The sequence below is a fragment of the Sardina pilchardus genome, chromosome 18 (genome assembly GCF_963854185.1).
Source record: "Sardina pilchardus chromosome 18, fSarPil1.1, whole genome shotgun sequence".
In the NCBI taxonomy this organism is placed as follows: Eukaryota; Metazoa; Chordata; class Actinopteri; order Clupeiformes; family Clupeidae; genus Sardina; species Sardina pilchardus.
Genome location: NC_085011.1, coordinates 18036513 through 18063911, shown reverse-complemented (window position 1 = coordinate 18063911; position 27399 = coordinate 18036513). Strand labels below are relative to the sequence as shown.

The window sequence follows — 27399 nt, the reverse complement described above, 5'->3', positions numbered from 1 at the left end:
CACACACACACACACACACACACACACACATACACACAAGATACTGTTTTTTAAAGAGAAAACCCAAAACAAAGTTGGTACACACCTGAATGGTCTTTTAATAAACAGTCACATTTGGTGTTGATCACACCACTGCTGTCAGATAAAGAAAAAGGAACATTCATGAAATAGGAAAGAGAGAGAGAGAGCACAACAGCATGACACACAGAGTGAATGATAAAGGGAAGCTGAGAGCAACAGAAAGAGAAAGGTTAGAGAATGACTGCTTCCCTCAGTGATATGTCCACGTATTGAGGTTAAAACGGCAATAGAACAGGTACTGTACAAAGCATTTCAAGTAAGGCAGGGGAGCATCCTTGGAAGGGCGGGCTGTCTGGATTCGTGCAGCTTCTGTTCACTGTTGGCGAAGTGAAATGTGACAACAGCACAGCTGGTTCAGGAGCTTCAAAGCCAAATGCACACTACAAAAGGCCTTGCTAAGTCAATTCAACACACTCTGCACAACATATGACTGGAATCCTACTCTTAAAAAGACGGCTTTTTGAGACACTTCAACATGATAGAGTAACAAGGAGTTTACAGAATTTAAAAGGATAATCTGCAATATGTCTGCCACTTTCCAGTCTTCTCTAAACACAGCAAACATTCCATTTTGTCCCAGCATTTTATGACTAGAAATCAAATTGCAGCAATTGTAATATTTCATGGTGCCTAACCAGATGTCAACATTTGTAGATGTCAACATAGTCTTTGTAAAGCCATCTATAATTGTTTTTGACAACACAGTAATCACAGTGACGGTCAGAAACTGTCCAACAGATGTATGATGATTTCCTTTGCTCATTAATTGCATATGATAACGGGTCATCGTAACAGGTACCTTTTGGCAGGTCAGAAGGTCTGGCCAACTGCCTCTATGGTGATCGCAAATTATTCTCTGAATTTCTGCTGTTAAATGCTGGTCTATTTTCTAACACACAGGCTCATAAAGACTAGTCCTTCACATTTTTTCTGTCTATGAACTCCAGTCATAAATGACGTTTGTATAATTACCACACTAATGCATGACATCCTCATTCCTTTTATCAATACAATGAGATGGTGTCAATTCCATGACATTCAATTGATTTCTTCCATATAAGTGAATTTTGTTTGGTTCACAATGTAAAAAAGGTAAAGTTGCACCTCATGCAAAGGAAAGTGCAATGCCATACAACTGCTTATTTCCACATTTCTTTACAAGACTCAAGAAAGTTAATTCCTTCAGTCAGAATTGGAGATCAAATGTGATATTTCCATTTTTTTCCAGAACACCCAACAGCAACCTCTTCCCATTTTAGAGTTGCCAATATAATTATGACATCACATTTTAAATCACATGCAGTTGTTTAAACAGTACTGGCATGTTATATTGGATTCCATCATCTTGGAATTTGGATGACAAAATGGATACTCCTAGAAACATGTCAGCTTGTGAACACAATTCTCATCTCATTGACTGCAGAAAGGAAGCAAAATGTGACTGCAAATGCTCAACTCCCTAAGTTCACTAATGACTGAAGTGTGCATAAAATGAGACTAATCCTTGGTAAATACGCCCATGGACTGACTAGGACTCAGACTTGGAGATATAGTGATAGAGGGTGGAAGGACATATATGTCTGCATTTGGTTACAGTTCATGCTTGTGACAACACATGGGCCTTACGATTTCATCACATGACATCGGAAATAACGACATCTGTCAACAGGGACAGACAAACAGGCCTTCCCAGTCCTCAGAATCAGCCATCATAGAAGCTTGTGGCAGTGTGGCTCTTAGGGTGTGTCTCTGTGTCTCTGAGCCTTTGGTATATAAAGCATGAGACTGCACCACTCAGAACATATAAACGGCCACTTGGGGGAGACAAAGACACAATGCAGACGAAGAGGCAGAGAGAATTGACTTAACACTCACTCAGTGTTGTTTCTCAGTCTTGTTTCTCACACAAGATAAACAGGCACAAACACACACACACACACACACACACACACACACACAGAGAGACCAGTAGGCCTACGCACAGAGGAATGAAAACATTAACATATCAATCCCCTCTAAAAATGGAAGAGAAAATAAAGCAGGTGGAGAAGAACAGAGAGCTGCATTTTGATTTCCAAAATAAAACAATAATATTAACACAGTCTGCAGCCAGGGAAAACATAAAGGGTATCAAAAGATCTGTTTAAAGGGGCGGTGTGTGTCTGTCAACCATTTCACCATGTTCCTGGAATTCCTGGGACAACTATGGATAGGCCTGACGGGGTTACAGGTGGCATTTTGGTGTTTTCAGGTAAAAGACAGGAGGGTGTCTCTTTATTTTTTGCTTTGTAACAGGAGAGGGGATTGCATGTTCAGCTTTTCACATATATCATATTTTAAGACCTGTTCAGGGTGTAGATTCCAATGCAGTCATTGAAATCACGCAGAGACATTCCACACTGACAACAACATTACACAAGAGTTGAGGGAGATCAGTTGGCGTTTTCAATGCAACGGGCAACATGGAGACTGCTGGATCCATCTTTTGCAGCCAACACTAATGTCTGAGTTTATAAGGGCATAGGATCAAGAATGAAGGTTTTGAAACCACTGAGGTTTAGCTTTAGCCAAGCATTAGCGGAGTTAGCTTAGCATTAGCTTTAGCGTTTGCACTAGCGCCCCACGCTAATGTTGCACGTCTTGCAGCTTGGGTCCTTCTTGGCGTCGAGAGTGGACAGGCTACTGAGCTGGTGTCCGCTGATCTCGGCTACAGTCCCCTGAGCCAGCTCCACAGGCTCAGTGTAGATGACCTCCAGGATCACGTCCTGGGCGTGTCGGAACTCCAGCTGCCCGTCCTCGGTTGCCACGCACGTCAGGAAGCGGTTGTCAGCCACGTTGAGCTCCGGCAGCCGGTCCTGGCAGAAGATGTCGCCAGGTGAGCCCCTTGGGGCCACCACCAGGATGACGTAGTGGTAAGCCGTGTACATACAGTAGAAGTCACCGAAGTAAAGACGAGTGTGCGGGCCGAACAGGGTCTGGGCGGGCGCCGTAAAGCGCAGGCGGCCGTAGGGGGAGTCCTGGGGAGGCTGGCCCGTATTGAACTCTGTGTTGCAGCTGATTACGATGCCCTCCAGCTTGCCACTGATGGGGGAACCATGGCTGCCACTGTTGTCCTTCACTGAAGGGAGCATACGACTCCCCTGAACCTCTCTGACAGGAAAACAGTGGAGTCAATAAATTACATTAGACTGCTGATGTTTGAGACCTATAAGCAATATTTATGTTTATGAAAATTCAATATTCAATATTTATCAACATACTTGACATGGTCGAAGTACTCTTTGTGTTGATTCCTGTAGAACACTGAGAATTTAAGCATTCTTCCAGCGATGGCCTCTGCTTTCTGCATCAGTTGATTCAGATGAACTGTGGAATAATCTAGAAACAAGAAAAAAGTATCAGAATTGATTCAGTTAATACATGTGTGTCCACCTACATGTGCATGTATGTGTGTATCTGTGTGTGTGTGTGTGTGTGTGTGTGTGTGTGTGTGTGGGGTGGGGGGGGTTGTTTTTGTCTCTGACCAGCAGTGCAAAACTCAATGATGTCACTCCACTCCGATACAGCGTAATCCCCATCACTCTGTTTGGAGGCTGTCTGCACGGCAACTGTGTACTCTGTGCGCGGGCTCAGGAACCAATGGCCTCGCACTGTCATTGGCAACGGCACTGCCTTAGCAACCAGTTTGGTGGGGACGTCCTGAAAAAGGAAAGGAGGGGCAGACTCGTTCAGGATACGTGTACATGTGTATGTGTAAAATGACACCGTAAACTACCGAAAACTATCAGAGCTGAAGAATACGCCCACCACAAACTCAAATGATGATAGAAAAGGAAGGTCAATAAGTTACCCTTCTGCCCCTTACAAATAATTCCACAATATAACACCTCAGATCAACTGCAACTGTACAAAATTAAAGGTACTACTGTACAAAGTGCAGTGCCAGTGCAGTTGTGCAAGTAAGGTACTTGCAGCTTCATACCTAACAACATTGTGAAGATGCTATTTATGGTGAGCGTGAAGTGACAATGGCATCATCATGTAATTCCTCGGTTGATTCTACTATACCTTGTGTTTGAACTTATTGGAGTTCTTGTTCTCCTTTTTGTTCAGGTCTATGAAGTAGTGTGTTATTTTCTCCTTGACCCGAGGGTCCATGTCCCAGCAAATCTTGAAGGAGTCGCATGTGATGTTGCTGATCTTGATGTCGTGGGGAACAGGGAGCTCCTCCATCTCTACCATGCCGCTCGCCTCCGGCTTGCCTCCTGTTTACAATCAAACAGAGGAAGAGACATTTCATAATGCTTCTGAAAGTGCATAGGCAGCTCTGCCGTTGAAGAACAAAAAACGAGACACGACAAGGTTTCCACATTATATTGTAACATCACATTGCTCTTGGGATTGATGGTAGTCGATCTGGGAGTGTTCTCCAGTCTCTCCCATGACAGAAGGAAACCATCAAATACATTAAATAAATGTGGCTACATTGCGCAACAGGTTGTTTTTTTCCAGATGGCTGATAATGAATAGAGTGGTGATGAATGGAATGTGAGAACTGTCACTGTCATCCTCAGAAGAGGGACATTCTAAAACCCCAAAAGAGCCTCGACAAATACACCAAATTCACACGTAATGGAACACACACGCTCAGCGGACACTCGAGGACAAAGGGAACTTCTCGGTCTCGAGCACATGAAAAGAACCTCACTGGCTGAGCAACAAAGCAAGCTCTGTGCTGCTGAGGCAAGAGCGTAGAACCGGAGTGTAGTAGTCCGTGGAGCCTCGTTTCCAAAGGTCTGGTGTCAGACTATTCTGTTGATAGGGTCCAGGCCCTCTCACAGTGCAAGTCTGAGATGCAGTTTACAAAACATCTCTGTTCAGTGCAATTACTCCCTCAGGGTATACACACACGCTTTAGAGAGGATAGAGCTCCAGCACAGCGCTATACTAACGCTGTTATAATAATAGAGCATGACAAACAGTGAGATCACTACTGGGACACGTGAGGGAGCAGCATACATGAGAGAGAGAGCAGTGGTACATTCTGGAAGAGCTAATCAACTATGAGGGTTTTAACACACACACACACACACACACACCTGACTAAATCTTTCATCATGCTGGTTTGATTCCTGAGACTGCCATTGTTTGGCCCTTGTTCAATATTGGACAGAATGGCTCAGCATAATCTTTCTGGGTGTGCACAAACACTTCTGAGAAAGAGCAACAGCTCTCAGTCACCACAGTGACCCTGCTTTCACACAAAAAGTAGCATAAAATAACATGGAAACACTGAAAATTATGAAGACCTGAAAGAATATGCTACTCAGAAAGTGTATATGCAATATGATTAAGGCCTACATAATTACTGAATATAAATATAATATAAATATAATTTACATTTCATGAATTAGTATTCATGACTTTATTAATGAAATTACAGTAGTTATTATATGCAGTATAAGACATCTCATATTATTATTATATTGTAATTATTATTAAATTACACTATATGTTTCTCTAACCATCTCCAGGTATCTGGGATATTGTGGTGAAACCTGCATTAGTTCCTTATTTTCTATTCCCCGAAATCTATGAATTTGCTTTCTAGAGTAACGGGTCAAACCAAGGGTAGCCCTGCAATAAGCCAGGTTAATGCAGGGAACACCAACGGTTATTAGAGCAGAACCGAATTACACCACGCAAACACCGATCTAATGATCAGCACACGCAGCGTGGCACACATGCACGACTGCCAGGTAGGACTGTAGCAATGTCTGACTGGCTGCCAATCCGTCTCTGTGTGCCAGCCAAGCCTGGTCCTCACAGAGAATGGATCTGTACACACGTCTACGGCATGAGATCACACTTATGACAACATGGTGGGAGGCCTGAATAAAAGAGACAGATGGTGTTAGGCACGCTGAAGTATTTGGTGACGACTTTTGGAAAATGATTCAATGACTCAAAGTCAACAGGCTCTCTGTCACTTGTTCAGTTCAGTTATTTTGATCACCAGACCCTCTAGTCCTTCAGGCTGCTGGAATGCGGTATTTACAGTAATGCTATGATCTATAACTAAATATACTGCTGTCTTGTTACATAACATTATCTAGAAAGCTGTTTAATTCATAATCTAGTGTGCACTGAACTACATGTACACCTACCTATGTACCTTTTTATTGATATTGACTCTGAGAGTTCTACTGATACACTTTTCACTAGTGAGTATGAAGCGACATTATGCCTTCAAAATTCACGTGTGTGCAAAACATTTACTTCTACTTTACGTCTCTCTGTGTGTGAGTGTGTGTGTGTGTGTGTGTGTGTGTGTGTGTGTGTGTGTGTGCATTAAAGAGAGGGAGAGAGCAGGCAAATTCCCATTAATCATCCATAGGCTGCCTGCCAAAAGGGTTGACTCTACTCCGCTTCCTAAAAGACTCCTTCGGGATGGAACTCTCGTCTGTGCTTCATCATACCACAGACAGCTGCAAAAACACATTTCCCAAACACACTCACCCAGCAGTACATAGTTTACCTGACTCTGAAAAAAGCATCAAAGCATACGTGAGAATACAGTGAAACTAATTACCGTGAAAATACAGTTCAGAGACGCACCAGTTTAGAGACACACCACAATACAAAATGAATGAACAACATAAAAACAGAATCAGCCTACAGACCTACACAGTCAGGACTGCACTGGGATCATTATCCTTCCTGCCACCACAAACACACACACACACGCACATGTGCGCGTGCACGCATATACACACACTGAATATAAACACAGAGACATACACACACACACACACACACACACACACACACACACACACACACACACATATACACACACACACACACACACATATACACACACACACACACACACACACACACACACACACACACACACATATAGCCTACAGTATAGATATCTGGTGTGACAAGATGTCCTCTTTTTCCAGGACATGTCCTTTTTTTGAGACTTAAAAATCGTTCAGGATTTTGTTCTTCTAGTGCTTCAAATGTGTTTACAGCGAATTTGCATCATGTTTTTCTCTGTCGTTGACAAATGAATACAAAATAGCCTTTTGAGGCAGTGTTTTCTCAGGTCCTCTTCTTCACAAACCAAAAAGAGGACACAATCTGGTCACCCTAAATACTATACAGCATACTGTATATACATACATAAATGCACAGACACACACACACCTGTATCACAACCACATTTCTGGTTCATAGGTTAAGCGCCCCCTCAATGCCGAGCTGAAATACTGAGAGGATTTATTCCATGACTGTTGCTCAAGAACACACACACATAAATCTGTGGGCTACTTACACACCAGAGAGCAGCTATAGAACAACAAACAAATGTGAAAGTTTCACTTCCAAGGACATGATAACTGACCCCCTGGAAGGCCAAAGAAACCAAGTCATCAGTCATGTGGTATCAAAAACACTATTGGTGAGGTAAAGTAAACCGCATGTTCACATTTTTCGAGAATAATCATAGATCTTAAGACTTCACATCGAATCACATCTAATCTATCCATCAATCAGTTCTGTCCACGCAGGCCCTGTCTAGAATCCTCCCTTTTGGAGCGGTTGGGGTTTTAGTCAGTGTCTTACAAAAGACATGCAGCCCTGTGGAGCTGGAACTCAACTATTTGATTAGGAAGAGTGCGCTAGAGTTCTGAACTCAATGTTCCAAAGCTCTCATTTATGATTTATTAAAGGTTCCAGATGACATAACCCATAAACATCACAGCACAAACTCATGCAGAGTTAGGGGAAATCATAATGTTATTATTCTTTTCAGTTAAAGCACAGCGGACACAGACAGAGAGTAAGATATCAAGTTTGCACCTGCTTTAGCAAAAGTAAATCTTCAGGGAAACACCAGACTCTTAATCCCCCTTCTCGTGCATTCCATCATCTCAGTAAAGCAGACAGAGATTATCACTAACAAGGAAGTAAAACACTACTTCACAGACAGACATAGGCCTACCTACGTATATTTTGAGAGGCTATAGTCGATTTCTTCCAGCGATCACTTATCATTCATTACCTTCTGCAGGTCATAAAAGCTGTTACTCCTTCCAGTCTGACTATTTATATGATTAACTTGATAAAAACTATGGTAAAAGTTGAGGCACAGCAAAACCAATTTGCTGTACTCCTGTGTGGTACTGTGCTAGGCTAATCTGGGAAGCTATGCCCTGCATTCTTTATTTTGCCTCAAGCCATTGGCTTAGCCTGGTTTAGTGCTCATTTAATAAGCTTCCCCTGCTAACACACATATATACACAAGCACACGCATACATACACACACACACACACACACACACACACACACACACACACACACACACACAGAATGCTACAAACACACACACACAGACACACACATACACAGACACACACACAGACACAAAGATATACACACTGGATTATGTAACCAGCCAGATGCTGTTCTTTCTGTGTAAAACGAGAAACAGAGTTGAAAGGTACTCATAAAATATTCTTACAGAATGTTCATGCAGGAAAAAAAACTCATACACCTAAGTGAAAAATATGGATGCAATGATTTTTTTTTTCAATAAAGTATCAAAATATTAGCAGTGTCTTTTAATGGAATACTTTCATGTTGCTAAATATATAACTACAGTATATAATACAGTATACTACAGTATACAGAATAACTTTCCATAATGTGAATATATAGCATAGCAAATACAGAAACAATATATCTCTAATTATCAATCCTCTCTCCAACAGTAAATTGAAGCAGTCATTCTGTTTACAGTAAGAGTTCATCATGTGTTAAGCAGGCGTTTCGTGTGGAATCAGATGCCATTAATGGAAGCTCCAAGGAGCCGTGCTAATATATGCTAACGCTAACACAATGACTCAACACTTCTTTGACAAGAGGAAGATATTGTTATCAGCCTCACACTGGGAGCTTTCAAGCCTGAATTCATTTGTGAGCGAAGATGGTTATATTTGCACAGTCTCTGTATTTGCTTTCCTGTTAAGTGGATGTTATGCTATAGCTGTGTTACTTAAATTATGTCATGTTTAATAAGAGGAATACTGTACTGTATGTGTGTGCATGTGTGTGTGCGTGCACGTGAGTGCACACACGTGGATGTACATGTAGGCTATGTGCGTCTATTCGTCATTTCTACAGTGACATACTCCAACTGTGACTTCATTACTCATTCTCAGCATGGCTCAAATGTCTAACAGAGAACCACTACAGCCTGCTGTTTTAGACGCATGATCTTACATCTTACAGCTAGACTGTGTCTGTGTGTGTGTGTGTGTGTGTATGAAACAACAGGAACATATTTCTCCAATAAAAAAATATGGCCCAGAATTAGCAAACTAGCGTCAGGCTAACCACTCCTGCATGGCATTCCTTATGTCTCAAATGACCCCTAAAGTGACTCATCTGCTGGAACTGTTTAAGCCCATCTGTGCATGAAATGCTATTCATCACCAACAGATATTTACCATTACAACATCATTCACATTCTGCGGGGATGGAATGGCCTCATGTTCTTCTAGCCCAAATAGGCAAATGGAGTGCATCTGCACTGCACTTTTCTCGCAGCCTTTCATACTTCACACCTTATATCTACCTGTCCGACTGTGGCTAAAGCCCTCTATTGACTGCGTGCCATTATCATTAAAGCAATGATTTTCATTGATAGGTTACAACTTCTTCTTACAGCCAGTGAAATCCCCTCAGGCATCTGGCTGATTGGACCAGTTGAGGCGAGATGGTAAACAGCGCTGCTTAAAGGACAACTCAGGTCTCTAGGGCAACACCCACTCTATTCTGTTTTATGAATCCAAAACACTTTAGTTACGTTTGTCATCTCCACTACTCCCTTTTACACTACACAGCCTTTTTGAGTTCCTAAAATGGAACGATTTGAAAACACTGTCGGCCCAATGTTCAGTTAAAAACTCTAGCTTTGCGTTTTAATGTGGACAAGTAAGGAGGCTCGCTACATCAAAGTAAATTGCTAAATTAAACCATTGAATAGGCTCAGAATATCATTATACTGACATTGTGGAGAGGATTCCTGTAGTCAAACCAAAGTCACCCACCAAAATAATCATCACTTTATATTTAAAGCTCCTAGAGATAGACAGACAACTCAAGTTGTCCATAACTTAATGAAGTAGGCTACAGTATGCCACTGCTTCACACACATTCATACATGTTTGTCAAGCTGATGGGGTATTATCACTGTAAACAGAGAATCCCAGTAGCCTGAAAAGTAGTGTTCAGTTCCTGGCCTCCGATGTTTTGCCCTTGAGCAAGACGCTTCACCCCGAGGTGCTCCAGGGACCATGCCCTGTAATATGCCTGACATTTATGAGTCACTTTGGTTAAAAGCATCTGCTAAATTAATACAAAAAATAATCATAAATGTCAGGGTTTAGAGGGTAGATAAATCATCTGCCATGTCCTTCTTCCACTGATGTGACCCTTTCAGACTATTGCAGGAGTTTGTCTGGATGGAATCACAAGGACACCTCACCTGTATTTACTGAAACAAAACCAGCCTTCATCTACTGACCAAACCTGCATGAGGGCTCCCACAACACTGAGCAAATGGAGCCGTCGGTCAATAAACTCCAAATGGACTGTGAGGTCAATGCATCCTCACTACTTCCTGGCTGTGAGATAACTGCGCTGTTATTGTAATGATAGACCAAGCAGATCAAATCTGCTCTTCACAAAAGGAAATAAGCATGGCTCTTGGTATAGATAATTACATCACAGAACCTCATAAACAAACCGTTCAACTTCAAACGAAGATATCTTGGAAATCTTGAGGATGCACTTCTCTCAGTAAGAGCTTGTTCTTACGTTCTCACAATGGCATGTACTCTACACGGGTGGGTAATTAAAAAGATATTTGGCCAGTTGGGAGTGTGTGTCATAGATGACTGTATGCATCTGTGATGAGGTGGGTTATAGGCAAGAGTCTGGCTGTTCCTGCTCCACGCTCACGAGACACCATGCAGCTCTCTCCCTGGCCATGGCGTGGAGAGAGCAGCTCTGGGTGGGGACACAGTGTGCTCGTCTCAGGGCTTGCTGCTGCCACTTCCAAGTGCATCCTTAGGGGCACAGTGATTTGACTTCCCAAGTGAAAATGACTACATTGCCCAATTCAATCATACTGATGAGAGATTTGGCAAAGGGAACTATGAATCTGAGGACAGATCTGAGAGTAGTTTTGCAGTATCTGTTTCATAGGTCAATGACCATTTTTTTGTTCACAAGGTCATTTCATGTCAATTCACTAGGCAAGCAAGTCCTCCTAAACAGTATAGGCACAGTGCAGCTGATCGCATTTTGGCAAAAATCTGTACATTTTCATGACTCTGAATAAACTGAATGACTCAAGCAATAAGCATTCATGAAATACTTCTGAAAGATTCCCATATCATTACGGGCCTATACTAGGCTGGCATGTAATGTATGGGCAAACCTTTACATAAAACGGAAAAAGCAGATGCATTATATTGCAGTTCTACTGGTTGAAAGTCGATACGATCTCATAGAGCACAGACAGTCGAGAAAAAAAGAAATGACGAAAAGAACACGTTTTGTCATTGCAAAACGTCGGGACAGTCGGTTTGTGATAGCCCACGGAATACAACGCTATTTGGTGTTGTGGTGGAGGAAACGTGAATTCAATATCGAGCTGTAAAACGAAAAATCTCACTATATACCACTTCTACTGAATCATCGTGACTGCTGTTCCTCACATTACAACGATGTATTCCCAAAGACAGGCCTACGTAACACTGCTGGCAGTGCATAACCTATCACGATATATAGATGCACGTTTACGCGATGCCGGGCGCTCGGTATAAGCGATGTCAGCGTTCCGCTGTAGTTCATCAGATTAAAAGCCCTATAATGTCCGTCATCTCCTGTCGGTCGTTTGATGTCGAACTGGCTTTCGACACCAGCATTATTTGTGAGTTATGCGGGATTTTCTCGATTTAAAATCTCGTGTTTTCTCGATGGAGAAAAAAAAAACACGACAGTTTTAACGACACCGGCAGTGTCCATGGTACTGAAACAGTGAGGCTGCACGGGGGAGGGGGCTGTTACAGGTGGCGCCTCTTTCACATCTGCAAAGGAGATTAATTGAAGTTCAAGGGTTGTACTGAAGGGGAATTATGTGGAAAAAATTAATCAGATATTGAAAAAGATGCAGCAATAAAGGCGATGCTGCTGATCTGTATAATTTGTGATGACACCAGCTTCAGGAGCCAAACCCATACAGAAAAGAACATTGAACCATGACAGCGCTGGTTTTTCGCATTTGAAAATCACCTCAAAATGCGCCAAGACAAATCATCTCAAGACATATATCAATTGAAGCCTTTTGAGTAAAGACATGGTAATTTGTCAATGACAGGGAAAACGGGTGAAGCCATGCAGGAATGTCAGTCCTACCGTCTCTCTCGCATAGCTCCAGGCTTTCCAAGCTGAGGTTGTTCACCATGCCCTCACACGGACTCATCGGGCTGGTGAGGTTGTGGCCCAGGCTGGGGACCTCCATGTCGCCGGCGTTGGAGAAGCAGGTTTACTGATGCGACTGCGAGTTGGTGTGTTCTGCCGCAGATGTAGCTATCGCCCAACAGAGGAGAAGACGTTGTAGGGTCCTCGGCAGTCTCTCTCTCTCTCTCTCTCTCTCTCTCTCTCTCTCTCTCTCTCGGGTTATGTGGCGTCAGCGAATCGTCACACGTGCTGCGCGGCGCGGCTTGGGCGGTTTTGCGGCGACCGGAAAGCCATGATGAGACGTGAAACAGCCTAGCCACTTACCTCTCCCTCTGTAATCTACACGTAGTCTGGTGGCATCCCCACTGCCTCTCTCCCACGAAAGCTACAAGTGTTTTGGTTCCCTTGTCGCAGGACGGCGAATAACGGATTGGTCAGAAAAGCATGCACCAGTTTATTATATAATAGGATTACCGGTGCCCGCCTCCATTTAAATCTCTGCCTGAAACTATAACATCGCAACCACTGATATTCTGCATTTTGCTTCTCCTGACGTCATCATAGCCGACCACATGAAAGCCCCTGTGCATGTCCTTATTTGGTACCCAAACGGCCTCGCGCCAAAGCGCAGGTGCGAGTCTGTAGAGCGCTTGCAGTGATTTTAAGATAAAACCCCATTTTAAATGTCCATATTCTGTAAGATTAACATGACTTTCGGTTGTAGCTTAATGTCTTAGAAGGTTTAGAGAAATGCATTAAAGCAAAATAACACCAAATATGCGTGCCGAAAAGATAGCTGCAGCCTGGCTGATGTTTCTGTTGACGCGGATGAAGTTATGGATATGACTGGTCTATGTGTTTGCTATGTGGCCTGAGCAACAACTCCTAATCCTAATAACAGATAGTCTCTGCGTTCAGAGGGTCATCATAATCCACAGCTGCCCAATGTTTGTCGCCATAGAATGCGCACACAGTCATGTCAGCAGGGCCGATGTGAATATAACATACAGTATACTGTGAAAAGAAATAAAGGGCCATATATTGGGAGAAATCCTTCCCATTCATTGGATAGATGTGTGTTTGATTTTTGTTCATTCTCAAATTATTCTATGAAGTGTCAAACGTTAACTATTGATTGTTAAGCTACTCCTTTGAGATCACTTGAAGTTTTACAATAAATATTACAAGTTAACGATTTAAGAATTAAATAATGAGTTCTTCTTATAATTTAACACGTTACATCTATATCCTACTTTATTCCAGTGCTTCATTTCAGTTCCACAGCTGTTGTGGAGGCCACTGTAGGATATTTGTTATAAGACCCCTGCACAAAGAAAATAATTGGAAAAATATTCATTTAAAAAAACGTGGTGCTTTTATAGCCTAATGGGCAAATGTAACACGGACAATAGTTTAGCGCAAAATGACCCGGATAATGATTCAGAAAGATAAACTACATGAGGGAAGCTTTAATCCCTCTGGAGATTAGGGAGAGCCCTCTTCAGAAGATAAACAGGCGTGTTGGCATGGTGTTGGCATGGTGGCATCACTGCACAGGAGAGGGGCAGGTTTAGAAAAGAGTTTAACACAAAAGAGTGACTGCAATTTAATGGACAATTATTCATGATCTCGGTATACTATTGTAGAACTGCTTTTGTGTAATAACATCAGAGGTTTTGATTGTATCAATTTCTAACTCCAATACATTCTTCTGTATCTCTGTCATGTTTTCTCACACACACACTTCAGCGATCAAAACAAATGCGGTTGCTGAACCTTTTCCCTAGTTTCCAATTCAAATTCCCATCCCGTTTTATTCTCAGAAAATACTACAGCTACCACACTTACACACGGGCATCCTTTGTTTATACCTGGAACAATAGCTGTGTGAAAATGACATCCATACATATTTCATCCATATCTGACAAGATTATAGAGGCTCACTTTGAATACTTAAGGTTTTATTTGATGTGGCAAACAGTTTCAGAACACTTTTTTGTTTGTTCTTAAATTTGTACCAATATCTGTGAAACTACATTTACATATAGATCAACAATCATTCATAACCCAACAACACTGCAGGTAGTACACCAATTTGGACATTTTTGTGCACTGGGTTTTGTGTTTTTGGCAAAAACGTGAACAATGAGTGGGGTCGTTTCCAGTGTTTCCTTTAGTGCAGCCCTTTGTCAGAGTATGGAGTCCATAAAGGAACCTGAAAAAAATGTTTTCATTTCAAATGTTTCATAAAAACACTTTTTTGCACATGTCCCTTTAGGGACTCTATACCAGAGAGCCCCTTTACAGGAGGGGATTCTTTCTATTTGGTCTCAGCCAAATGTATTTTTCCCCTAAAAATCCCTCAATTCTGCTCAGCCGTGTCAGAAGGCCACGTCCAAAAGAAACAACTACATTTCCCAAAATCCACCCCCTTTTGGGAGGATGACGTAGTAAACACTAAACAGAACAGCATAGCTGTTCTATTACAGAACATTAAGGCACACAAGCAAGGAAAAGACTGATTGACAGGCAAATTTGGCCAGAATCAGACCTCAAGCAAGACTCACTGAATGAGCCATTTTAGAATAAGTACAGAAACATGAAGCAATTCAATGCTACCATGCTGGAGATGCTGCTTTGGCAACTCAGCAACTCTGATGATAACGGGTCCTTATTTGTAGCTAAAACTATCACTGTAAACTGGAACTCAGAACCACCTAAACTGATGGCTCTCACACAGACCGAAAGCCAGTCGGCGAGACAAAAACAACTGTTAGTCTTGCTGCTGACTGATCATGGACAACAGCATCAGAAAGAAGTCTGGCTGTGGCTGAAGCATAATATCAACTGATTTGTCAGTCAATGAAGGTACAATTACAGGTAAAGAGACAAAAACCCAACCCTGTAGGATTCTCTCACCAGCCATGGTCAACTGACTTGAATACATTTGGATACAGGTGGAAAAGAGTAAGTATTTTAAAACATATACTGCTTGTGAAGTACAAAAAGTGAACATTTTACTTTTTCCATGATCTACAATGAAGTCAATGTAAGACTGAGAATGCTGGCTTGGTCATGTGACCCGTATTGCACTGCATCATTTTGAGAAAAAAAAATGCAATTCTCTTTTGTACCAAAACAGAAACCTGACATTATGCAAAGATTGTCATGTCCAACGCATTGAAAACCAGACAAAGTATCTAACCTTTAGTGGTTGACATTCATTCTTTTAGATTGTACCACCGACAGAGTACCACAGATTCTTAAAAAAAAAAGAAAAAAGATTTAATCACTAATCAGCCGATGTGTTTCAGCTGGAGGAAAACCTTGAGTATGTGCTACAATACTATCCATCTGGACTGCGTGAAGTTAAGATGAGTTTAAGCGTGAATACTGCATGTCCCTTCATAAATCCAGACACGAAAATATTTTCACAGCTCAACTCTGAATTGATGGCTCAAACCTCTCACTGTGGAAATGTGCTAACAGAACCAACAAAAAACATCATAACAATACTGGTTCACGTACACAAATACATTGGGGTATATAGTACCTCATCTAATGTATGGCTATCTCCTGTAGCGTGACGGTGACCAGGATGAACGCCTGGAGGCATTCAGATAGAGAGAGCCTAATGGTTACACACACATACACTCACACACACACACTGCTCTCAATTCCACTGCCAGCCAACCACAGACCTGATCTGAAGGTAACTTCATCTTAATCGTTCCGAGATGATTCAGTTAATGGGAAAAATATTGACTGGAGAACAATTTTTTAAAAATAATAACCATCAAAACAAATAATTTTGTATAAAAGAAACACAAAAAATACCTGTAAACCAATATTCCATATTAAAAAACATGAATATAACACACAAAACAAGGGAAACATATCAAAAGAATACACTGAGACTACAAAATAATTAGCTACAAAAGTAAAATAGTGAGGACTAGGTTCGGACGGACGGATTCTGAAGCTTAAAGTCTGCTCACAATCTAATTCAACCTCTCCCCTCTAGTCCGCTAAAGTCATTGGATCCAGAATGACACGGAAATGTGTTCTTTTGACCTTTCAGTCCCCTTCTTCAGTAAGTGCTTACTCTAGGCTTTGGCCCTGCAACCCTGTGCATAGAAAAAAATACATGATTGAAAAAAAAAAACATATATGCATATATCTAGCTTCAAGGAGGCAGCTACCCTACAGGCAAAATATAAGTAATTTTAAAGTGCATAATACTGATACAACAGCAAAACATGAATGCAAATAGTACTGTGTTACTATTATATTTTATGTTGCATTCTTCCCTCCCCTTTCCTATGTGTTCTGCACAATGGCTGTACCTTTCCCTAATGGCAGTAACATCATCCTTCATTTTTATCATACAAACATACAACACATACAGCACCACAATAATGACATCAGAACATAGAGGCCCTTTTTCCTTCCATTTCTTCAGGACCCTTTTTGACACATTAGACCTTTTGGGCTGAACTGCCCACAGAAGCAAGGCTGGCATACATAGTCCCAGAGAGGCTGAGATGAACTCCGCTGAGGTGGCGAAGGATGGGGGGGTGTAGCGGTGGAGGGGCGGGGTGTTGCAGTACCTGGGGAACGGCCCAAGCGGCGAGGATCTCACCAGCGGCCGCTAACGCTCGCCATATCAGCGTGGAACTGGCAGACGGCCGCTGGCACCCCCCTCCAGGAAGGACGAGCGCATGTTGGGCGGATCAAAGAGTTTCCGACGGTTCTTGTTCAGTTCTGGGAAGGAGATAGATGGCAGGGGAACGTTTGATATGAAACACATTGCAGTTATCCAGCAAAAAACCCCAAGAGGTCCATAAAAACGTCCATAAATACTCACACCAATTCATAATTCACAGAGCCCTCCTCAATAAATTCAGTCATAAACTGACATCAACACACACGTCCATTCATTCACTCTCTCTCTCTCATACACACACACACACACACACACACACACACACACACCTGAGATAGCCAGCAGCATTTTCCGGCGCGCTCCAAAGGTGGTGATGCCCAGCTCCTTCAGGTCCTGGTCGGTGAGTGTGAGGAACGTCTGCAGATCGATCTGTTCGTGTGTGTGTGTGTGAATCATAACAAGAGTGAGAAAAACCTCAACATCTGCCCCCCCCCCCCCCCCCCCCCCCCACACACACACACACACACACACAACTACCATCACCTCCCATCCAATCACCAATCGATAAATATGTGGCTCAAATCCCTGATCATTTAGCTGAGATTGAGAGCAAAACCCGTGCTAAGCCCTCGGTGGAGCGGCCTCTGCCTCAGTTCAGTGCTCTGCTTGGCCTGCATGCATCCTAATCGGTGCTAACCCCGCTGGGCCGCATTATGTTGCAACAGATCCCTCTGGTGGGGAAGGCAGACAGCTTACAGAGGAGAGGCATGAGAATGGTCCACACATATGCAGCGTGTCAGCATCAAATTGCCAATTTCCTCCAATACTTTGCCAAAGTTGCATCAACGATGTTAATGCCTCCACCGAATAAACGATGCTGAAACAACTATCCGACTGGCCTCAAAAACACACGGAAATACTTTTTTTCAGCTTTATCTTGTTCCTTTTTTCTAAACGGTCCATATGCTGTCAGAACGACGGAGGCTATTTCTAGACCTGCCAAGACGCGGCAGAGTGCAAGTTCTCCATCTCAGGTTTTTCACACCCTTTCTCCCAGGAAGCCAATTACCGGCATCCTGGCCATTCTTGCTCGTGGCAAAAGCAGCGGGCGCTCAGGTTGGCATGCGCCACACGCCTGCATCTTTTTCACCTCCTCCACTGTGAGTACCTCTAAGTGAACAAGCCACATGCAGGGAGGGAGGGAGCGAGGGAGAGAGCGAGGGAGAACGAGAGAGAGAGAGAGAAATCCATTTAGCTTGTTTTTCAATGGCGGCAGCTTGCGCGAGTGCCAGATTGACTCATTGGAGGAGATGGAGAATGACATGCGGGGCAGCTCTGACAAGCTGACTGCTTCTTTCCACCGGAGGAGAGCAGAGCAGAGCAGAGCAGAGGAGAGTCAGGCCAGAGGAATATTAATGAGAGAAAGGGAGGAACCCAGATCTGAGGCCAGACAGCACTGGGCTGAGAGTAAAGAGCACAACCTTGACCATGACGTAGCTATATCTGTGCAGAATTATCCATTACTTAACACCAGATGGTAACGCAGGGTTCATAAAATCAGCCATCGAGAACTAAAAGGGCTTGTTTGCTACATATCAGACCCATTTTATAAACATGTTTGCAATTATGGTCCATCATCATCGTGCAGATTCCTAGCCTATACGACTTATGCAAATATATTGTAATATAAAGCCTTAAATAACATGTTAAATAAAAAAAATAATAATAAAATGAAAAGCGTTTTGGAACTGCGTAGAATAAAAAGCTGAGATGGTTATAGAGGGAATTGCGTGGGACATTGAGCCTCACCTCCTGCTGCTGGAAGACGTCGATGTATTTGCCCAGGCCCAGCTTGCTGAACAGCTCCGGCAGCTCCGAGCCCTTCAGGGAGGCGTTCAGGGAGGTGTTCAGGGAGGCGTTCAGGGAGGCGTTCAGGGAGCAGCCGTTGGTCCCGTTCATGGAGGAGATGCAGTCCATGTAGTTACTGCTGCTCAGGTAGTGCTCCACTGTTGACCGGCAACAAGCCAGGACAAGGAGAGAGGGAGACGAGGAGAGAAAAGATCGAGGGATGAAGATGGAGAGTGGAGGAATGGTGAGCAATGGCGATACAAGTCGTAGGTTCATGTTCACGCACGTGAGCAGTTTTGATACGTAAACTCAGTCTAGGTCTAGGGCTTTCCATGCCTCGCATGGTTTGTGCTCTGTGCGATAGCTTCAGAGTGGGAAAATGGTGTGCAGTCATAATCACGTGACTTATGTGCTACCAGAACACCAGCCAAATTGAAATCATCCTAACCACTTATGACAGTCAGTCAATTAAATCAAACTGGTATTTACTTTAATTTTTCAAAAATGATTATGGTCTCTCCCTGAGGGAGTTTTCTGTTAGCAGCTCAAACCACAGACACAGATGGCCCAGATGAGCTCTCTAGGCTGCAGTCCTGATATCCCCTATATCCTACTGAGGTCATCAAAATGCTCTTGCAACCATCATGCATTTTGTGGGGCTGCATCTGTTTAAGTGAGACATACAGTGGACTGTATTGTAAATGTGTTTAGCTTGTGTCTGGGTCAGTCTGAGAATTTTAAGTGGCCGCTGTCGTCACCAACCAGATTTATTCTGCTTTCGCTTCGGACTGCTGACGGATGTCGGAAATTCGGAGTGTCCAGGAATTCTGCTCGCTGTGCCGTTTCCGGTCAGGTTTCCATTACGGTCCCGCCAGTTGTCTGATTCGCTACCGTTCCCGATGCATTCCCGACTCCCGGAGCGAGACAGGGAGAGGGGAGAGCCCTACAGAGCAGGAGAAATGATCACAGGATCAGCTTGAAGCACCACGAAACGATACCAACAACACAGCAGGAGACAAGCTGTAGAAACTACGCCTATATATACATGTGTGTGCGTGTGTGTGTGTGTGTGTGTGTGTGTTTATATGTGTTTGTTTGCGTTGATGTGTGCGTGTGTGTGTGTGTGTGTGTGTGTGTGTGTGTGTGTGTGTGTGTGTGTGTGTGTGTGTATGTGTTTGTTTGCGTTGATGTGTGTGTGTGTGTGTGTCTGTGTATTGGTGTGTGTGTGTGTGTGTCTGCTTACATACGGTACATGACTGAGTGAGTGAGAGATTCATTCTTGTGTACCTCATAGGTGGTGCTCATGGTGGGCTTGTAGGAGATGTGGTTGGCTCTGCGCAGCTCCTTAATGGTCTCAGCTGGCATGGACTTGGAGAAGCCCAGACCACTCCACGTGTTGGTAGGAGTCCGCACCTCTGTAACCACTGGCTTCTTCAACATGGCTGAAGAGTGAGATATAAATTGAATCAACTGAGAACACATACAGTCTGTGTGCAGTCTTAAGTGTACAGTTAATACACTAAAATACTCTTGCATTACGTATTCATCAACGAAGACAGGAGTTACATGTAGGTAAACACTATAAATATGGGCATTATAAGGACAGGCAAGAGTTCCCATCGCTTTAAGGATGGAGCTTGGCTGCTAAGGCTGATGCCTGGGGAACACATAATGATGACAAAGTGTATCTGGGAAGTAAATTGCTTAGCTTCTCATAAATCAATAAATGTAATTCAATGTTAGAAAATGTGCTAGATGATCTGTAATGATCTGAATAGCTTGTACACAAGCCACACAGGATAGGGCAGCTCACCTTTGGTTGCCAACAGCTTCTTCTGTTCATAGTCAAAGGCCTGAAGAGTGGTGAGAAAATACACATTAGACACTGGACTGCTATTGAACCTTATTGCTGCACAGTTGATCCACATTCAAAAGTTAAACCTTCACTTTTTTCTGTAGACTGGAAATTAGTGGCTGATACTATCTCCAAAAACAATGTCAAATCATATATTGCAGTGTGGACAAAGAATGGATATTCTCTTGGGCCAGAGATAAATACCAATCAAAACATTTCATTGGCGTAATACAAACGTAAGTCAAACACTATTTGAAGGACGAGCTAAAAAAAAAAGATGCCGACATCTTGGGAAAATATAACTGAATCCACCCTAAAACATCATTTCCATTCATAAAAGTAGAATGTGACACTTCTGAATATGCTGTATGAAGTTTTAAAACAAATAATGAGATGCCAGTTGGACGCCAATCTCGATTAGATCACGTACATAAAAATCATGCCTTGGCTCCGACACACCAGTTTTCCAGACATTGTAATCCTACAAATACTAGTTTCCCTCCCTTCCGTCGTTTGAATATTTGGCATTGAGAATGAAATTTCAAACAGATTTTCTTACTGTTTTTAATACTTTTCTTTCCCGTTCTGCATGGCTACTCTTTCAGACCATTTCAAAATGAGTAATGTAATAACTCAGAGTATGTTTGTGCACCTCACATTGGAATCAGTGCAATTGCCTGAACACACTGCCATCAATCCCAGTGTGAAAATATGTAGACAAAAGTGCATTGAGTACAACATGCATATTGTAATGCTGAAACAAAATGTGCCCTTGCATTATTTATGTAAATGCCATCATAGGAACAAGTCTGCCATTATGGGAAACGATGAGTTTTTGGGATCTATGGGGCTCAGTGCAAATTGAATATCTGAGTTGTGGCGTGGAGTCCTTTTGGTACCTGCATGTTGGCATAGGTGGCAGACTGTGGTGAGAGTCCGATCCGCTCAAAGTTCTGCTGGGCTGCCCTCTCCGCTGCTCGCTCGCTGCCAGGGGCCCGCTTATCTGCCATCGGGCTCTCTGAGGAGCTGGAGTCAGCGTCCGACAGCAGGCAGTCCGAACTGCGCTCGCACACACACATACGCATGCATGCACGCACGCACACGCACACACACACACACACACACACACACACACACACACACACACACACACACACACACACACACACACACACACACACACACACACACACACACACACACACACACACACACACACACACACACACACACACACACACACACACACACACACACACACACACACACACACACACACACACACACACACATTTAAGAGATAAAGATATACAGTTCTGAAAAACTCAACTGTTTACATCAGTGTGTGGTCTCTTTTGGAGGCACAATATGATTCTCTGCATATTAAAAATCATCAGAACCTGGCAGGATGGTACTGTAAATGTTTGTGTTTGGTTGTGTGGAGGTTGGCGCATAACCTACTGCAGGTGAGAGTTCTTGGTGCCTTGCAGCAGCTCCACGGTCTGCCGTTTCCCTGACGACGACTTGCAGGAGGCCAGCATCTGCTTCAGGTCGTTGCCATTGGCCGAGTGAGACGGGCTCCTGGGCATGCCCACCTCCACAAACGTGTCTGACCCTGGAGGGGCCCAGACAGAAAACGTATAAATACCACCACAGGCCATTTATAGCAGTTAGAGTCTTTAGCATGTTCGGTGTGTCTGGAGAGGCCATGTTGACCAACTTGCAGAACTGCCCTACAAATTAGTATATATGCATATACATATACACATATATAGTATATATACTGTATATAATATATATATATATATATAGCTGTTAGCAGAGGTGAAAAAGTCCAGCTTCAGAAAGTAAAAGTCCTACCACATATCTGTGCCAACCATTCACTTAATCCAGCACAACTCTTCAGCCAGGTAGAGCAGCTGTGTTAAGTGCACAGGTAGAACCAATACATGATTGGACTTTTACTCTTTGAAGCTGGAGTTTTCCACCTCTGGTGGTTAGAGTCTTTAGTATGTTCAGCGTGTCTGGAGAGGTCATGTTGACCAACTTGCAGAACTGCCCTACAAATTAGTACAGTAAGCCTACCCCCATAATTCTGTAGACCTGTGTGTGTGTGTGTGTGTGTGTGTGTATACCCTCATCAGAGCTGGACTTGCTGGACAGCGGTTCAGCCGGGTTGTGTGTGTTGGGTTGAGGGGCAGGGTCACAGTGAGCTGGACTCAGAACCACATCAGCCAGGGAGGCGGAGGATATGCGACTGTACACAGAACCTGGATGCTGTTGTACACACACACACACACACACACACACACACACACACACACACACACACACACACACACACACACACACACACACACACACACACACACACACACACACACACACACACACACACACACACACACACACACACACACACACACACACACACAGCGTGAGAGGGAATGCCCTAAAAGTGCCTTTTTGCAAGTTTCCAGAGCAAATGATGTCAAACACATTAATTTACACAGAATACAGCACCATGATGAGAGGAAATGGGAAATAGTAAACTACTGTGCGCCGTTTATGGAGCCCATATTTAATGGCATCTTCTGAAGCGGCCCAGGGGGGATATTACTTTACCCTTTATGTCCCAGCATATACTTGCAAGGGCAGCAGAAACTCTGCACTGGCGCCTTGCTTGGCCAGCAGAAATATCATAGAGGAAGTGGTAGACTGTTAGGGTGTGTGTGTTTAAGTGTATGTGTGGGTGTGTGTGTAAAATGAATCATCTTAAATAGTCATTAAGGTGGCAGACCGTGGCCAAGGTACAGTATGTGTGTTTGGATGTGTAAGTAAGTGCACATATATACAGCACATATACACGTGTGTGTGTGTGTGTGTGTGTGTGTGTGTGTGTGTGTGTGTGTGTGTGTGTGTGTGTGTGTGCGCGCGCATATGTTCGTATGGGAGTTTCACCTTAACGCGGCTGTTAAGGTGGCAGTCTGCGGCAGGCCCGCCGGTGGGCTTGTGGATGGGGGTGATGCATTTGACATTTTGTCCAAACTCTCTCTCACTCTCTCACTCTCTCTCACTCTCTCTCACTCTCTCTCACTCTCTCTCACTCTCTCTCACTCTCTCTCACACACATACTCAAACACACACACACACACGGGAATCATTGTATGGGCGTTTTACCTTAACGTGGCCGTTAAGGTGGCAGTCTGCGGCAGGGCCGCCGGTGGGCTTGTGGATGGGGGTGAGGCCGGGCGGAGGGGAGGGGGTGCTCTGGGTGTAGGCCTGCACTCCAGACAGCAGGATGCTGCTCAGCGACGCCTGGGAGGCCTGGTGCAGCATCAGGGCCGTCGAGAAGCCTGAGGAAGAGAGAGAGAGAGGGGGAGGGTGAGAGGGAGGGAGAGAGAGAGGGGTAGGGGGAGAAGGAGGGAGAGAGGGAGGGAGAGAGAAACAAAAAAGAAAATAAGAGATAATGAAGGAATGCTTTGACGATACAAAGGGAGTTTTGTCTTGCAATAAAGCACATTTGATTTTCAGAAAGGGAGAGAGAAAGAGAGAGAGAGAGAGAGAAAGGGAAAGAGACTGATTTAAGACCAGTACTCCCACTTGATGAGGAGCTATTTGTTAATATGTGAAACACAAATGCCTAGAATAAGAGACATAGCCAGACTGACTTCTCTCACATAAATCTCTGAATGCGTCTACTGCAGAGCCATGAGCCTCTCTGGTCTACTGTTACAGATTGAATTCCACTGGAATCAATTCAGCAATTTAGAGCGCCAGTGCTTTGCACATGAATGTATTTTCAACCCTTGGTTCTATTTTTAAAGGCATAACTGAAGCATACACAAAAACATATTGTTAAACACACCATTACAATCCCATCAGAGACAGAGGCAGAGACAACAGAGTAAACTGATTAGGTTTCACTCACGGCTACATCTTGCTTGCAGTGTAAATTCTCAGTAATTGCTACTGTAACACCTACAACATGACTTACACTAAGGACCACCTAGTGAGTCTTCCCAGATCTACCCAGTTTCTAACTGTAAGCATAGTAATGTTTAGACAGGGCTTTGAGTGCTGTTGTTCTTTCTGAGTCGTTGGGCTACAAAGACTCGCATACAACATACAGTACAATTTGCATACAAAGACTCTCATACAACATTTCCTAAAAACACGGCGGATGACCTCTAAGACTGGCACGATTATAAACAAGCACCTGTTCATAAGAGACCCCCCAGGTCGTATTAAAGTTAAAAATGTCACTATAGGCAAAAAGAGGAGCCCCCACAGTAGAGTGCCCTCTGCTGGAGCTCCACAGACATATCAGGGCAAAGGAGTGAAAAAGCCAAGGGAGTGAAAGTGATATCCTGCGCGAGTGTGTGTACATGTACTAATGGTCTGCTACAGTAAACAAGACCATTACAATGCATGTCTGATGAGGACACATTTAGTCAAAACACGCTACGAGATCATCCATTTATAACCCCCCCAGCCCCTCCTGGGTTTCTCTCTCTCTCTGAACACACTCACACACACACACACACACAAATCAGTGTGTTAGCAGGTTTAATTCCCCCTGATCCATCACGTCATTGAATTATTTATTCTCGAGTCAATCATGAGCAGGACCTGACCAAGGGCTATGAGATTCTTTGGTATAACTTTCCATTCGGAAATGTTCCAAGAAGATTCCACACAAAATAATGAGGATGAAAGAATAATGAGTGGAAAATCAGTGGAAAATGAGCAATGATGGAACATTGTGTAGCTTGCTATTTGAACGTGATTAGGAAATTACATCTGATGCTCCATTTGCTAAACACACATCTCTTGATAGCCCCTTGTTCTACCAAGTCACATAAAAAAACAAGGATTCTATTTCATTCCAACCACACCACAATGTCTTCAACTATACTTCACATTAAGTCTTCAAATCAAATATTATACTATGAATGGATGAAAGTATGTCATTTCTGGATAACATTATGATATAGATACAAATCTTACCAATTTAACAATCCAAGAGATCACAATATTGCTAGCATAGAACAGTACAGTATTCATTGATAATGAGGTGCATAGGGAGTGCACACAGAGATATCAATATGGTCGTCTTCACACATGTGCGCTTCTTGCAGTGTGAAATTAAGAAAAGACATCTTGACATCTACGCCCTTCATGCTTCATTCTTTCAGGGGGTGGTAAATATTTTCCCCAACAACAACAACAACAACAGCAACTATAAAATGGTTCTGCACACATCTCTCCAGGACTTTGAAGTGTGGTGGTCTACCACAGGAGCTCCACACTCACACTGTGTGCTGGACGGGGTGGTGAGGGCGTTGGTCCAGAGGGAGGGGGGGCAGGGGCCTGAGGGAGAGCCCACGCCGGCGCTGGACCCGTTCAGGGCCGAGTTCGGGGCTGACGACCCGTTCAGGGAGGGCCCCACTGCTGAGCTCAGGAGACCTGAGGGAGCAAGGGAGTGATTGACACAGAGAATACAGAACAATTCAATTAATTAAGTATTTCTTTTAAGAACAGACAGAAATAAAACACACAACACAAACTAACATAGCATCATATAATATACTCCAAAATGCTTAAATATTCAGTTCATATTGTCGATTACAATACTCACAGCTATTACACAAACAAACTTGTCAATTGTCATCAATTTGATACTCTGGTATTAATTATAGTGGTGCAATGGATATTGTATAATAACACGTTTGGAACACACACACACACAGTAGAACAAATTGCTATCCAAACTCACTGGGGGAAATAAAACGAGATTGAAAGATTTACTGGTTGGCCCAAATCTCTGTGACACGTTAAGTCGCACGGGACCATAATGACCGGTGTCTGCATATCTGGCGAGCTTTATTTTCACTCAGATGTGTCCCAAACATGGCTGCCAGGGACACGGCAGGAAGAGAAGAACAGCGGTTTCAGCCGTTTAAAATAGACGGCTAAAATAAGGCTGGTCTACTTGGCCTCCGTGGCCTGTAATCAGGGAAGGAACCGGTGTGATTGCAGAGGACCTAAGATCTAAAGATCCCGAACGCCATGTTGGTCTACCGTTCTTCACTGCTTGTCTTCTTTTTGGCTATAATAACTTTCATTACTTGGAGGGTTTTGAGCAAAGGAGATGGTCATGCTTCCAGGAAAGAAAGCTTAAAATTCACTCAAAACCAATATTTATTTTTAATCGCCAAGACATTAAAAAGAACTCATTTGTCATCTCCTGTCAACACCCAGGGAACAAAGATGACCTTGGTGAAAAGTGACTTGTCCAATAAAAATCTGCTCTCTAGGCTGAAGCCATGGCAAACAGTGCGCATCTGGGAACTGTAGGCAACAGGAAACTGCTTACAGAACAGCTGGAATGTTGAGGCATAT

The 27399-nt window shown here is 43.3% G+C and overlaps 2 protein-coding genes across 2 annotated transcripts in view; both read right to left on the bottom strand.

Moving 5' to 3' along the window:
• Positions 1–78: 78 nt before the first annotated feature.
• LOC134064285 (phytanoyl-CoA hydroxylase-interacting protein-like) lies at positions 79–12932 on the bottom strand. The gene is made up of 5 exons (XM_062520152.1): positions 12581–12932; positions 4150–4346; positions 3606–3780; positions 3342–3459; positions 79–3231 (listed from the first exon to the last, which is right to left on the bottom strand). The coding sequence occupies exons 1-5, from the start codon at positions 12684–12686 to the stop codon at positions 2694–2696; spliced, it is 1134 nt and encodes a 377-aa protein (XP_062376136.1). The 5' UTR covers positions 12687–12932; the 3' UTR covers positions 79–2693.
• A 1637-nt stretch (positions 12933–14569) lies between these two features.
• LOC134064485 (protein bicaudal C homolog 1-like) overlaps positions 14570–27399 on the bottom strand; it is a 50819-nt gene continuing 37989 nt past the window's right edge. Inside the window, exons 11-21 of the mRNA XM_062520410.1 lie at positions 26311–26463; positions 24175–24350; positions 23130–23271; positions 22456–22609; positions 21894–22053; positions 20953–20992; positions 20427–20581; positions 19902–20082; positions 19101–19297; positions 17621–17720; positions 14570–17389 (exon numbers count right to left, since the gene is read on the bottom strand). Of these exons, the coding sequence (XP_062376394.1) occupies positions 17292–17389; positions 17621–17720; positions 19101–19297; positions 19902–20082; positions 20427–20581; positions 20953–20992; positions 21894–22053; positions 22456–22609; positions 23130–23271; positions 24175–24350; positions 26311–26463 (1556 nt within the window). The 3' untranslated portion in view covers positions 14570–17291. The remainder of the gene's footprint in view (positions 17390–17620; positions 17721–19100; positions 19298–19901; positions 20083–20426; positions 20582–20952; positions 20993–21893; positions 22054–22455; positions 22610–23129; positions 23272–24174; positions 24351–26310; positions 26464–27399) is intronic.

Bases quoted from the DNA above. Each gene is read 5' to 3' on its own strand.
- LOC134064285 (XM_062520152.1), bottom strand. From the start codon at position 12,686: ATGGAGGTCCCCAGCCTGGGCCACAACCTCACCAGCCCGATGAGTCCG. The intron at 3,781-4,149 runs GTATAGTAGAAT...TTCCTTTTTCAG, and splicing joins CCAATAAGTTCAAACACAAG to GACGTCCCCACCAAACTGGT. The intron at 3,460-3,605 runs GTCAGAGACAAA...TCTTGTTTCTAG, and splicing joins CATTGAGTTTTGCACTGCTG to ATTATTCCACAGTTCATCTG.